At 38.4% G+C, this 15,649-nt stretch overlaps 1 protein-coding gene across 1 annotated transcript; it reads right to left on the reverse strand.

Moving 5' to 3' along the window:
• Positions 1-14,696: 14,696 nt before the first annotated feature.
• LOC131316419 (uncharacterized) lies at positions 14,697-15,314 on the reverse strand. The gene has a single exon (XM_058345774.1). It carries the CDS (start codon positions 15,246-15,248, stop codon positions 14,829-14,831), a length of 420 nt encoding a protein of 139 aa, XP_058201757.1. The 5' UTR covers positions 15,249-15,314; the 3' UTR covers positions 14,697-14,828.
• Between the last annotated feature and the right edge of the window lie 335 nt (positions 15,315-15,649).

Genomic DNA, 15,649 nt, shown 5'->3' on the forward strand with positions numbered 1-15,649 from the left:
CACTTGCTGAACTTTTGATTGGTTTTCAGTTGGGTATTTTGATCCTCACTTTAAGCCAATTTCTATCAAAATCTTACAAACTCAAGGTATGTAAAAATCATTATTTTTTTCCTTATAATTATCACTCTAAATTGATTGTCATTGAGATGTAGTCTATCAATTTTGGTTCTTGGTTTGTTTCAAATATTGTTCACATCGCAATTTCCTTTTGTTAAATTCCGTCTGATTGTTAAGAGATTATTATGGCATAATGGTAACTTGAATCATTGTCTAAAAGCTAGATTCAACAGTACCAGAGGGAAATTACCCATCTTCAATCGTAGCCAGATTTCATTTTGGTTTCACTTGCATTTGCATTTGCATTTGGATTAGATTTGATCATGAAACATCATGAAACTGAACTAGCCACTCTCTAAAATAGAAGGGTTTTGTGACAAAAACTAAAGGAATAATAAGCATTACGGTTTTCAACTATGACGGAAGAAAATGGATATTACCATATGAGAGAATCTTCCCATCCAAACCAGATGTTACAATCTCTAAATCAAAAACAGAAAACAAACCAATGCCACGTTGAATTTCCATACCACAAGTTACAATCTAAACCAAATAAAGAAAACAACCAATGCCATGTTGAGTTTGCTGTGGACTAATTTGTGAGTACATAATAATTTGATGGTTAGTTCTCATATTTATCAACTAGCCTGTTTTAATTAGAAACTTTATTGTCATAGTTTTTTTTCTTTCTTTTTTTTCATGGACTTATGATTCAAGTAATGGGCATGTTAAAAATGCTCTGTCTTAAGATTTTCATTCGATTTTGACTTTTTTTTTAATGATTCCCTTGATACTGCTTAACATTATAGTCACTGAACTGGGTCAGATAGCTGCAAAAGAAGTTGGCAATAGGATGATGGGGTGATTGGTTTAGTTTTAGATTTTTTTGCATCGTTATTATTCCCTCAATATTGTGGACTACTTATTATCCTTATTTTGTTATTTCTCTTGCCCCATTTTTAGGTTTCAGAGAGGTGAACCCTAATGGAATATAATATAGCATTTTGTTTAGTGCTTTGCCACGGTGTTAGATGCAGCAGGGGGTGAATGATAGAAAAGTTATTGAGATTGAATGTGATTCAACAATACAAGGGCTGAATAAATTCTTCATATTGAGATTGAGATTGAATTTATTTCTGCGCACTCTTAAACTTTCAGTGTCGTTAGTTGTGTCCAACGTGCTTTTGATTGGAGTTGCATTATCGTGGGGAGAGTAATTTTAAGCATCTTCGATTCCACATGCAAACTTTTTCTTGGCAAGGGGAACAGGCATGAGGGGTTGTGTACTGGTGGAATAATTCGGTCTATCAATCTCACGAGTCATGACTGCAAGGGGGTATGGTAGAAAATCTATTCCCCAAGTTTACTACTAGGTTTTCTGTTGCGTTTTTATATTTTCATCGTTGTTTCGAATAGGGAAATGATTCATAATAACTCTGAATTTTATGAGGTTTATGCGCGTTTGATTTTCTGCATGTGGAAGTTAGGAATTAGTAAAATATTTTTTCTATATTTGCTGAATCAAGTAATTAACCAAATCAATGAGTATGCTTGCTATTTTTTCTTTATTTTCTTTTGGATCAGCAAAAGAATTTTATTAATCTCTGAACAAAAAGTAACAAAGATTAAACAGGAATGGAGGAGAAAAAGGCATCAACCAAAAACCTACATCCCAACTATGTTGGCATGTGCCTAGGCTAAAAACAATCACATGCCACCTGCTACCAAAGAAAGAAAAGAGTTGGCAAGGAGCCAACCACAACCGAAAACTATTAACCAAATACATCATCAGGAGCATCATTGTAAACCAAAAAGGGATGAATTTGAAACCACCATATCGCCACACTCAAATGAACTTGGAATCGTTGGACAAAGGGTTGAGATATTGCACATGAGCCCACTATGGTGTGTGCTGAATGTTTGAGGCGTGCCTTCAGGCACGGGCATGCACTAGTACACATACATCTTAGACTCCTCATACTTAAAGCATTCATGTATCTCCACACACATATGAATCTTCCCCTACATAAATCAAGAACATACATGTGACTAATCAATAACCTAAGTACATGAACCGTGTTAGACAATCCTATCCTAAACAATAAATTTTAAATTATCTCCAACATAAACATGATTATCAATTGATGATATTATAGTTACGTGTATTAATAAATCTATTGATGCTTTGGTGATATATGTAATGGTCTGAGTTTTCAAAAAACATTTTTATCTTTATAAAAAAAAATCATTTCATGTAGCTAGTTGTACAATTTTTTTTTATATTAATTACATATCGTTACATGCATATTATATGCGTACCTGCTTGTGTAAGAGACTAAGAGTAGAGATTTTGTGCATAATAATTTTCAGGTGTAAATAGATGCATGTATTCTAGCAAACCCCAAAAATACTTCCAATCTTCCTTGTTTAACGTTTCGGGCAAGTGACCAGAGAAAACAAAACCCATTGTTCCCCTTTATCCCTTCCAGCAAACCCCACCAGTTTACTTCCCTTTTCTTATTCTTCATTCATGGTGGAGAAGAAAGAAAATGAAGACACCCTAATCACCACCATTGATCACCATCTAAAGCACCCCCTTTCGGCCCAAACAAGAATAGTCCCAAACCGCTCCATTTTAGCTATCAAAATAGCCCATAAACTCTAGTTCCGAACAGTCCCGTAGCAACCCAAACACTACTCCAAAATCTGCCCAGAAAATAGCCCTATTTCCTCACTAAAATCAATCCCAAACATCTCCGTTTTCTCTCTGAAAGCAGCCCTGTTCTACTTCGAGACAACTCGATAGAACAACTCATAAACTCTAGCTTCGAACCGGTCCCGACGTTTGATCCGTCGACCCAACTCCGTTTCCACTCTGTATCGCGCTAGAACCCCCGGACCGAGGTAGTTAAAACTTATCTCCCTAAATATATTTTTAGTTGGATAATGTAAAATTTTGAGTGTTCTATGTATGTGATATCACTGAATTAATGACTTAGAACGGCGCGAGTATAGTTCGGTTTTTTTTAAACTTGAAATATGAATACTTCCTGTAAAAGTTGGAATATGCATGTAAGGGAATTTATAACGTTAAGAAAACATCCATCTGGAGTTCCAACAATATAATTAGTTGGAGTATAGTTCAGCTCCTGGACTTGAAATTGGAGTCCAAGACTACTTGTTTAAATAAAGAAGTTCAACTCTATAGCGTTTGTTAGTCCGTAACTTAATTTGATTGATATGCTGATTGTGTTATTCAATTCAATAAATGGCTTGATTCTTGTACTACAATTACCTGTCATTTTAATATTGATGCTAATGCCTCCAAGAAATTAGAACGAACATTAAGTTCATTGGATTTGGTGTACGTATGTAGAAGATCACATAGACGATTTTTAAGTTAAAAGAAATGGGAAAAGATAAGAGATGATGCGATTGGCAGTTAGCCAGAGGAATGATGGTTTAATGGGATTCTTGGAGGTTATCCAGTGAATCCGGATCTGTTGGAGGTTATCCACAGAGTCCTGTTTGGTAGAAAAGAATGAAGGCAGGATATGTCAATTGATCGTCAATTCGAAACCTTAGGATATGGCATTGCGTGATCGCTCTTTTTGAATAGGAGATAAAAAGGTGATATGTATTATAGTACCAGGTTATGGTCTATATGCTCCCAAGGTTACGGTTAGTTTCTCGTGGGCCCAGTGGTTACGGTTAGTTCCCTGGGGAATTCATCCTTGCGAGGCGGTCAATGACTCCGACTAAGTAAATAACTTAGGCCATTTCATTGGGGCTCCCGGTTAGGGCAAGCAAGGGGGAGCGGTATCACGAATGGCCATAGTCCTAGTGGTTAACATGGGAGGATGTTTCTAAAGGATTGAGATTCTAGATTTCACTAAGTTAAAAGCTAATAATTGAAATTGATCGCTCGCTATTTTAATAGTTTTCCACTTTAACTATATTGTACATGCCTTTGTATGTAAGTTTCGGGTAGGCTTTAGCTGTTGAGCGTCAATTGCTCATGGTACTACGTTGCCCTGATCTTCGAACGCCATGTACCGAAGGTAGAATAGAAGTGTCGTACAATTTGACTGAAGTCAACGCTGCTGAGGAGGGAGCGGAAGAACCTTGGTTTTCGTATGCGTTGTCACTCTGATTAATTTTAAGTTAACTTTATTTCGTCAGCTTCAAAGTTGATTTGGGACAAATTCAACAACTTAAACTTAATTCAATATGGTTGTAATATGATGGCATCTGCTTTTGGAATGGTGATGTATTAAATATGAGGTTCTTTTGAAAAAAAAAATCTCTTTTAATTATTTTATTAATGTTTTGAAATTCGGAGCGTTAAAACTTGTTATCAGAGCTTAGGTTTTAGAATAACTCCGTGGACGTGGGTTTTGGGTAGCACTAGGCTTCGTGGATACAATATTGGTAGTTAAAGTACAGTATATTTGCTTTCGTCACATTCGTTAGATTATTGAATTTTCACCAAGTAATAAAAGCCTTTGTATTCTCATAAAAGCCTTTGTATTCTCATTAAAAGTTTTCATTTCAATATGTACCATGTGTTCTTTTTCAGAGTCAAAACATTGGAGCTTTGATTTGTAATGTTTGTATTTGTTATCAAACTCTAATTATAGCATTAAGAAGGGGAGGGTCGCTTAAATGTTTGTAGCAGTACTCTAATGTATTCATGTTCCTAAGGTAGTAATGGTAGTGGTAGGTTTGCGTTACATGTAATTATACATATTATGATGTAAATTGGATGTAAACCTTGTTCTATCTGGATTGTCTATGAAAAATGAACTTTTAGTCACTTTAGTATTATTGCATCTATTACTCTTTCAAATATGCCTTCTAATTAAGAAAATGGAAAATCCCCTAACTTAAAATTTTACACACATCCGAGATGGTGGAGACACGTAATGGAAAACACACCAGTAACAATCAGAACAACCGCCAAAACAATGATCAGAACAGTGGGCCTCAACCCAACAATAATGGGCTGAACCCTCAAGAACCAAACATCGCCACCGTGCTGAATAGCATGGCCCAAATCCTGCAAAACTTGGCTGCTAACCCTCAGGGACCCCAATATCGTGCACTGCAAGGCCGCACCCACTTGTTTTTCGAATTTAGGAAATAGAGACCTCCAACCTTTTAAGGAGCACTTGACCCTCATGTTGCCGATGGATGGATCTGTCAGATCAAGAAGATGTTGGACACCATGGAAGTTCGATAAGGTGCTGACCAAGTGGCTTTGGCCACGTACCAACTGGAAGAGGAGGCTGACTATTGGTGGGAGGCCACCAAGACTACTGTGAATCTCGCCACAATCACATGGGCTCAATTCGAGGAGATCTTTTTGGAGAAGTATTTCCCTACATTGATTAAGGACTCTGGCATAGGAGTTTCTAGCACTTAGACAAGGAACAATGATAGTGACACAATACATGTCACAGTTTGAGGAGCTATCACGACACGTACCGACGTATGTCCCTACTAATGCCGCTAAGGCGAGAAAGTTTGAGTGGGGGTTAGAGGACCTTCTTCGAGGAAAAGTGGTTGGGATGGAACTTTCAACCTTCTCTCGAGTGGTTAGGGCCATTTGGATCAATGAAAGGGAACTCAACGACTCATAGAATTTTGAATCAGAAGAAGGCTACTCAAGTAGGAGGACCAATCCGTAACAACAACCAAGGGTTCACTGCACCAAAACCCTACTTCTATAATAATCAGCATCCACTGCAACAAAGCAACCTACCCTGGAGGAACCCTAACCTAAATCCTAATTTGAACCAGACCCAAGGCCAAATTCATGGACAGAACCGCAACAACGGTCCTGTCAAGTGCTTTAACTATAACAAAGAAGGTCACTCCAAGAATAATTATCCTCAGCTGAAGAAGATTGGGAACCATGGAAATGGGAATTAGCAGATCCAAGCAAAGCTGGTTGGATTTGGAAATCCACGGTAGAGAGGTCAAAATCAGCAAAGGCCAAACTAGAATATGCACCAGCAGCCCCATCTGTTTCAGAATAATGGTTGAAATGGGCAAAATCAACCAAATGCGGGCAGAGTGTTCGCACTGTAGGGAACAAAGGAGGAGTATGACCCTTCAGGTGATACAAGGTAACCTTGTATTTTTTGCACTTGTGTAGAAGTTTATTTGATTCTGGATCATCGCATTTGTTCAAATCTGCTATGTGTGCACATACTTTGTGATTAGAGAATGAACATCAAGGAATGATGATGATTTTAGCGCTTGGAGAAAATTTTTTAGGGGGCTTAATATGCAGATCGTGTAAGTTCTACATCAACACATAACCTCTCGGTTATAGCAATCATTGACTCTGATGATATCCTAGACATGCATCAGCTACGCTCAAATCACACTATTATCAACTACCATAAGAGAAACAGAGATTCAGCTTCGAAGGGAGGTCTTGCTCTTTAAGGGGGATAGAGGAAACTATTGACAATTGATCATGAACTCCCAATCCTCAGTCAACTGACTCTATCATAATATTTTTCTGTGTTCAATCTCTCTTGATTCTTTCAAAGTCACCTTAGAAGTGAATCATTGTTCTCCAAGTTACAAACTAGCTAGAGCTTATATCGGCGAATTTTCAAACTAACATCATGTCACTCTTCCCTTTTTCAGAGTTGTGAACTCTTCAAGACTCTCATATCTCAACTTCCCTTGCAATTTCAATCATCTACTCAACTATGGTGGCTTTATCTCCAGTTTTGTAACGACCCACCCTAGCTGATCTACTAACCATTCACCTAACCACGTGGCTCAAAAGGTTAATATCAAATTATACAGTAGCTCGATGTGTCCCGTTATATACCATATCAACTCCCCACAATCCACTGATGTAGGACTTGACTCCCATGGTAGGTTCTCACAATCTCCCCACCTTGGCAGCAACGTTCCCATTGCATTGGCCCAACAACCTTCCATTGGGGGTCATAGTGTGGCACTTTGGTTTGTACAGCACAATCAGTGTGCTCGTACCAGATTCTAAAGGTGGCCCCCATCATGTAGATCAGGGTTGTGCTATGATACCATCTGTAACGACCCTCCCTAACTGACCTGCTAACCATTCGCCTAACCATGTGGCTTAAAATGTTAACCTCAAATTATACAACAGCTTGACGTGTCCCATTATATACCATATCAACTCCCCACAATCTACCGATATGCGACTTGACTCCCATGGTGGGTTCTCGCAAGTTTTGTGACACTCTTACTCAATCACCGCGTAGGGACCACTCAATACCTCCAAATTCTTTTGATATCGCATAAGGACATTTGTTGGTCCTTTCAAGAACTCTGAATTCATAAATGTAGTTCGACTTTCATTGTTTGAATTATTGGGGTTTTGAACACCTATTTTGGACATTTCTTCTTCTTGAGTTATGTATCATCTCTCGAGCTGATTAAATTCAATCAATTATAATATCAATGTCTTGTTCTATTGAAGAATTGCTTAGAGAGTCATTGCTTATCCAATCGCATGAACCCATTCTTTGAATAACTAGAATTAGATGCTTAATTTGAAACACGTTTGGCCGACGTAATTTCATATAAATATCTACTTAAGTTATACTTCACTTAACCAAGAAATTTTTTTTATTTTTTTTGGGACTCTTGTCTCAGTAAACCTACTCTCCTAAAAACCCGTAATCACCCCATTGTAGTGATTGAGCAAAGCAATTGTAACTACTCTTAATTTTCATACGCCCACTCAAATTGAAACCACTTGTACTCAGACTCTTAAAGGGTACCTATCCGCTTCTCTGCTCGGTATTCTAATGTCGATTCATATTCGAAATCATTCTTGGAACTTCACAGACCTTTCATTTTCCAATAAAAGATGGAGACCTAACTTTTGAAGAGAAGCTAGCACACATCAAAAACTGGATGGAGAAGAATATTCAAAGCCAGATTGTTCACTGAGTCAAAGTTCGCTGGTGCCACCGAGGAAAAGAAAGTTGCCATTTGCAAGTGACAATATACAATCCATCTAGCTAGTTGTACAAAGTTATTCTTTATTAAAAAAAAAGAAAAATTTCATGTAGCTAGTTGTACGAATTTTTTTATATTAATTACATATCGTTACATGCATATTGTACGCGTACCTGCTTGTGCAAGAGACTAAGAGTAGAGATTTTGTGCATAATAATTTTCAGAGCTGAGCTACGTGCACAGCAGCTGTGCACAGATTCTGAAGTGATTTTGGGTGTTTTGTTAACGCCTCTAACGATATCGAACGAAGCTCATTTTTTACAAAGACCTTAAACGACATATTTTGAACAAAATGAGCGGCTCCGATCATCTTTGTGCGACCCGAGGCGAAAAAAAATGGGCTCTGTGCACAGCTTGCTGTGCACGTAGCTTTTCTGTAGGTGTTAATAGATGCATGTATTCGGTATACCATTTATGTGTGTGAATTTCCTTAGCTGATGGGGAGTTAGAAGAATTTGCCAAAGTCATTGGATGCAAGTCATAAACATCTACCAATCAAATATCTGGGTATGCCACTTGGTGCTAATCCTAGACTCAAATCCACTTGGAAACCAGTTATTGACAAGTTCAGAGCAAGGTTGACCTCATGGAAAAGAAGGGTTTTATCTTTTGGTGGTAAGTTAACTTTATTGAAATCAGTGTTGAATAGCCTGCCTATCTACTTCATGTCTTTGTTCAAAGTTCCTGAGGGTGTCGCTAAAATCATGGAGGGGATACAAGCAAAGTTTCTCTGGGGAAATGCTGACCTTAAAAGAAAAATACATATGGTGTGCTGGACCAAAATCAAACAGAGCAAAGAAGTTGGTGGCCTTGGTGTAAGAGGAATAAAAGATATGAATGATGCTTTACTTCTCAAATGGTGGTGGAGGTTTGGAACTAAAAAGGAAGCCTTGTGGAGAAAAGTAATTTGTGCAAAGTACAACTTGGATCTTAACTCTTGGTTCCCTAACATGGAAACAAATAGAATGGTATCTCCTTTATGGAGAGACATTCTTTTGATCAAATGCAGGAATCCATTAGCTTTCAACAAATTCATGGAAAATATCAGATTGAATGAGGGAGATGGAAATTCATTAAAGTTCTGGACTGATCCATGGGTAAATGGGAAATGCCTGAGTTCACTGTATCCAAGAATTTTCAATATTTGTCTCATTAAAGATGAGACAATTGTGATGGTTCTAAGCAGGAAGGAAGAGCAACTTAATTGGGAATTCCAACTCAGGAGAGGAAGATTTCTCAGAGGGGAAATAGAGGATTTCAACTCTATGGTTCTGATGCTGGATGGGCTACAAGTTGTTCTCCATCCTAGATCTGACCATCTTACATGGATTGCAAGTAAGAGTAAGGCTTTTACAGTTTCTTCAATATATAAGCTTGCCATTGGTCAAGAAAATCTTTTCGATAATTCTGCAAAAAAGGCTTTTCATTTGATTTGGAATAATGTGTCACCTTATAGAGTGCAATGTTTTGGTTGGATGGCATACCTTGGTAAACTAAAAACTGGTGATTTCCTTATGAGAATTGGCATAATTCATCAGCAACATCATGCTCTCTGTAAGTTTTGTGGGGAAACAATTGAATCGATTGATCACTCATTATTATTCTGTACACCTGTATGGAATGTTTGGTGTGTGATTTTGGATTGGTGGGGCATTCAATGGGTGATACCTAGTTCGGTTTCTGGTTTGATCAACTGGTGGCTGAGTTACAGACAGAAACCAAAGGTTAAAGTCATTTGGGACTGCATTCCTTTTGCAGTCCTTTGGTCATTGTGGAAAATGAGAAATGAGCACACCTTTCAGAACAAGGTTCTTAATTGGGAAGAAGTGGTTGATCTGATAAAGTTAAGGATTGCTTTTTGGGTCAAGTCTAAATGGTTCGAGGCAGATTACTCTATCGCTGATTTCCTCTTCAGGTTGAATAGCATTATCCAAGCCTCTTAATCTTGAGGTGGCTATGCTGCTTCAGGGGTGGGGCTGTTTGTGGCTGGAGGGTGGGGTGGTTTGTGTTCTGATGTTTCGGTGGTAATGATGGTGATGATGTGCTTTTGAATTTTTGGTTGATGCTGGTCTTGCGTGGACCTTAATGTTTAGAAAAGGCACCACCTCATTTTAACAATCATTTTAACACTTCCTTGATGTGTTGCTGCTGCTACTGATATGCTCTTGTGTTAGTAGAAGCCTAATGCTACCACCATTTTGATTAGGGTAATCCATTCTGATGCAAGGGATGCAAACTGAGGATCTATTCATCTGCTGATTCCGCCAATTTGACTATCTCGAATTGGTTGGGCTCAAAGGAATCTTGCTTTGACATTTTGATCTGATCTTACTGGGAAGTTTTTCAACTTCTACTTATTGCTTTGTAAGCCTCATTGGGTACTCTTCTTGTAACCCGGTTGGATTGATTTCTTATCAATCCTCGGGCTTGAATAGCATATGATTGTTGTGGGGTAGGGTGTCAACCTCGTTGGGATGTTACTCTCATATTGTGATGCTATCTTTTCTTGCCCTGTTTATCGATGTACTTTATTTCGTTTTAATGAAATATATCTTTTTCGCCGTTCAAAAAAAAAAAAATGATCCTACAACCTCCATTTTTAAAGGGAATTGATATTCGCGCTCCAAGATTTACTGCAGGCGCTCCACCTTTTTGCTTTTACACTGTGATGTTGCCAGCAACATCACAGTGTAAAAACAAAATATACACTAATGTTGCCAGCAACATCACAGTATAAAAACAAAAAGGTGGAGCACCTGCAGTAAATCTTGGAGCGCGAAAATCAGTTCCTTTTTAAATACCTGAGATAAAATCATTCCTAAGCCTACCTCTAGCCTCCCTACTCCCCAAAACCCTCTTAGCCACACTTCTTGTTCCACATACGTGGACCTTTGAAGACCCACTCCCCTCACCTAACAATTTCCCTTATCTAGCAAACCCCAAAAATACTTCCAATCTTGCTTGTTTTACATTTTGGGCAAGTGACCAGAGAAAACAAAACCCATTGTTCCCCTTTATCCCTTCCACCAAATCACCAGTTTACTTCCCTGTTCTCACTCTTCATTCACGGCAGAGAAGAAATAAAATGAAGACACCCTAATCACCAACATTGATCACCACCTAAAGTACCCCTTTCGGCCCAAACAAGAACAGTCCCAAACCGCTCCATTTTAGCTATCAAAACAGCCCATAAACTCCGGTTCCCAACAGCCCAGTAGCAACCCGAATACTACTCCAAATTTTCCCCAGAAAATAGCCCTATTTTCCCACTAAAATCAGTTCCAAACAGCTCCGTTTTCTCTCCGAAAGCAGCCCGGTTCCACTTCGAGACAACCCGGTAAAACAACTCATAAACTCTAGCTTTGAACCGGCCCCGACGGAACTCTGTAGCCGTGCGTTCGATCAGTCGACCCAACTCCGTTTCCACTCCATATCGCGCTAGAACTCCTAGACTGAGGTAGTTAAAACTTATCTCCCTAAATATATTTTTAGTTGGATAATGTAGAATTTTGAGTGTTCTATGTACGTGATATCACTGGATTAATGACTTAGAATGGTGGGAGTATAGTTCGGTTTATTTTAACTTGAACTATGAAGTTTAGGTCCTAGAAAAGTTGGAATATGCACGTAAGGGAATTTATAAGGTTAAGAAAACATCCATCTGGACAGCCGGCCACCACTTCGGCCGTCCTTTGCGTGCTCTGGAGTTCCAACAACATAATTAGTTGGAGTATGGTTCAGCTCCTGAACTTGAAATTGGAGTCCAAGACTACTTGTTTAAATAAAGAAGTTCAACTCTATAGCATTTGTTAGTCAGTAACTTAATTTGATTGATATGCTGGTTGTGTTATTCAGTTCAATAAATGGCTCGATTCTTGTACTGCAATTACCTGTCATTTTAATATTGATGCTAATGCCTTCGAGAACTTAGAACGAACATTAAGTTCACTGGGGTTTGGTGTTCGTGTGTAAAAGATCACATAGACGATTTTTAAGTTAAAAAAAATGGGAAAAGATAAGAGATGATGTGATTAGCAATTAGCCAGAGGAATGATGGTTTAATGATGGGATTCTTGGAGGTTATCCAGTAAATCCAGATCTGTTGGAGGTTATCCACAGAGTCTAGTTTGGGAGAAGAGAAATGAAGGCAGGGTGTGACAGTTGATTGTTAATTTGAAATCTTAGCATATGGCATTGCGTGATCGCTCTTATTGAATAAGAGATAAAAGAATGATATGTATTATAGTACCAAATTATGGTCTATATACTCCCAAGGTTACGGTTAGTTCCTCGTGGGCCCAATGGTTATGGTTAGTTCCCTGAAAAATTCATCTTTGCGAGGCGGTCGATGATCCGACCAAGTAAATAACATAGGCCGTTTCATCAGGGGCTCCCGGTTAGGGCAAGTAAGGGGGAGCGGTATCACGAATGACCACAGTCCTAGTGGTTAGCATGGAAGGATGTTTCTCAAGGGTTGAGATTCTAGATTTCACTAAGTTAAAGGCTAGTAATTGAAATTGATCGCTCGCAACTTTAATTGTTTTTCACTTTAACTGTATTGTAGTACATGCCTTTGTATATAAGTTATGGGTTTCGGGTAGGTTTTAGTTGTTGAGCGTCAATCGCTCACGGTATTACGTTGCCCTGGTCTTCAAACGCCAGGTACCGAAGACAGAACATAAGTGTCGTACAATTCGACTGAAGTCAATGTTGCTGAAAGGAGCCGAAGAACCTTGGTTTCCGTACGCATAGTCGCTCTAATTAATTTAAATTAACATTATTTTGTGAGCTTCAAAGTTGATTTGGGAATGGTAATATTTTGACAATTCGACAACTTAAACTTAATTCAATATGGTTGTAATATGATAGCATTTGCTTTTGGAATGATGATGTATTAAATCTACGAGGTTCTTTTGGAAAAAAAATTGTCTTTTAATTATTTTATTTATGTTCTGAAATTCGGGGCGTTACAATATGTGTAGATGAATTTTTTTATTTCAAACTGCAATTGAGAAGCTAGGTTATATGGATATGTTGTGATGTTTTCTTCTGTGTAATATCTTTAGGAAATTTGTAATTCTGCAAGGATGGTTTAAAAGGATTTTCAAATGCATAAAAGATACACAAGTACGTTTTAATTAATGTTCTTTCAAATGATGGAAATTAAGCGATAAACATGTTAGCAAGGATGAATAAGGCCATCTACAGTGGTATAATCAAATGTCAATTGTTTTTAAAGTTAATAATGTTTGTGCAAAAGATGGCTCACCATGGTATAATCAAAGTTAGCAACATCCTTAAAAATAATCAAGCAACATTTTTCAATAATCAAAAGCATTTTTAAGCTTTGGATAACCAATTTTAGGCTGTAAACCCCTTATTTTGGTTATGGACTAGAAGCGACCATTGTGAACCTCAACATTGGTAAGCTTAACAACCTCTTAAATGAATAATCAAAATCTGATGTGTTAACTTTTGGTTATCCATTTTTTGATTATACCATTGTGGATGGCCTAAGATACTGTTTCTAATTGGAAACAATTTGAGATCTAAATGATGTCGGGTCCGTGCTATTGGAGAGCAGGTCATGCTTCTGTTAAAAGACAATCACACGGTCCTGGCTGTGAAGTGGCGGTCATAAGATTATCATTGCACCAGAATTCCCAAATAAAGCACTGCAATCCCGGAGATTGCGTGGCCATTCCCCCCTTTTTCCTCAACTAATTGTGGAGTGGTGGGTGCTCGGCTTTACTCGGCAGATCTTGGGGTTTGATTTAAGATCTTTAGGTGTTGGGAGGATGAAAATACGTACGAATGCAAGGTGGAATTTTTGTAGAGGAGAAAATGAGGGTTAAGGGTGTGATGTGAAAGGAAATCCAGCAATTCGGGTTAATTCCCGTAGTTGTGTGTTGAAATGAAGGAGGATGCCTCTCTTATTCATAGGAGAGATGATTGCACACTGTTGAAAGGGATAAGGACGCTCCTAAGATCAATTAGGATCAATCAGGAGCCAATCATTCTGAAAATGAAAATGATTTCTCGGAAAAAATGGTTTGTTAGTAACTTATCAACAAGTTATAGATCAAGACTTTTTAATTTTATTTTTATTCAAAAAAAATCATGTTTGTTAGTTTTTCATTAAGCTTTTATGTATCATGAATTTGTTTCGAAAAGATGAATCAAAAAAGTTAAATTTTTTTTTTTTTGATTTTTACACAAATATTTTGTAAAATATTTGAAGAAAAATCCAAAAAGTCAGCAAAACTAATAAATGTGAAATCTTTTTACTAAGATCAAAAAAAAAAAGAAGTAATTAATAATTTATTAATTAGTGAAAATGCCCCCTCATTAATTAATGACAATTGACAAAACTCTGACTCCCACAAGTGCGTGAACATGCACCCCTGTACATCTATGTTATAACCAAAAGAACAAAGGGAAGTGCTACGATATACACCATTTGTTTGGGTGTGTGTTATATACATCTTCGTTGAAACACACTAAAATATTATGATTATCAAAATGTTATGAATGTATTACTAAAAAATTACAAATCATATTGATGAAAAATTACGAATTTTTAATATGAAAATTACGATACAAAATAAAATGTTATGAATGACCGGTTCTATAAATAATTATTTTTTATGAGGTGACACAATAATTATATGATACACACCTTGAGACTTTCCCAATCACAAAACATGAAAGTAATTTCCTGCTTAACCCATCAACAACTATTTATCCGTCCCAGTGGACCTCTGCCTTTGATGCCGAAAGACGAAAACCAATGCCGCCACCACCAGACAACCGACGCCCGTCACTCCACAGACCACGGCGACCACCTCCAGTGCCTCCCTCACGTGACCCCTCCTCTGTCCAGCGCCGGAAACATCCTTCCACCAAGGCGCATCGCTCGTGTTCTTCGCCTCCGGTAACGGCTCTATCGCGGGCAACGGCACTGCCGTATCCCCAAAGAATGACTGCATTTCCGACGACTCCTCCGCTGTCTCCGCCGTTGAGTTACTCTGGTATGCAAGTCCGTGGGCCGACGGCCGGAGCTCCCTACTATGTGATTGTCCGATTGCAAATATCGCAAACAAAGCTAAGCACATAGCCGAAACAACGTCGACATACGATCGCCCGCCAGTCTTCATGTCAGTTGCTCTCTCTCTCTCTCTCTCTCTCTCTGTGTTAACTTAAGTCAATGGCGAGAGGAAACGCGTGACAGTCGTAAAGGGGGCGCCGCTCCTTCCTTTGTCTTTTGCTGCTTGAGTAGCAAATTATTAAGGCCTCTTTATCAGAAATCCTATGCGTACTGACCAAATTCCTACCGAAATCGTACCGACGGCCGCGTCGAGCCGTCTCCGACCACCGGACGGCCGATTCGAGTCGTCCAAAAATTCTATAAAAAAAAACTAAGGGGGCCTTCGCGGGAATCAATGACATCCGATATGTGTACACGAAAAATAAGGTGTTTGATCCAAGCACCATACACACATCGGATGCCATTAATTCCCGCGATGGCCTTCTCGGTTTTTTTTTTATAGAATTTTTG

This window comes from Rhododendron vialii, chromosome 2a (genome assembly GCF_030253575.1).
Source record: "Rhododendron vialii isolate Sample 1 chromosome 2a, ASM3025357v1".
NCBI lineage: Eukaryota > Viridiplantae > Streptophyta > Magnoliopsida > Ericales > Ericaceae > Rhododendron > Rhododendron vialii.

What these genes read in the sequence shown, in the direction of transcription:
- LOC131316419 (XM_058345774.1), bottom strand. Translation starts at nt 15,248, where the DNA reads ATGAAGACTGGCGGGCGATCGTATGTCGACGTTGTTTCGGCTATGTGC.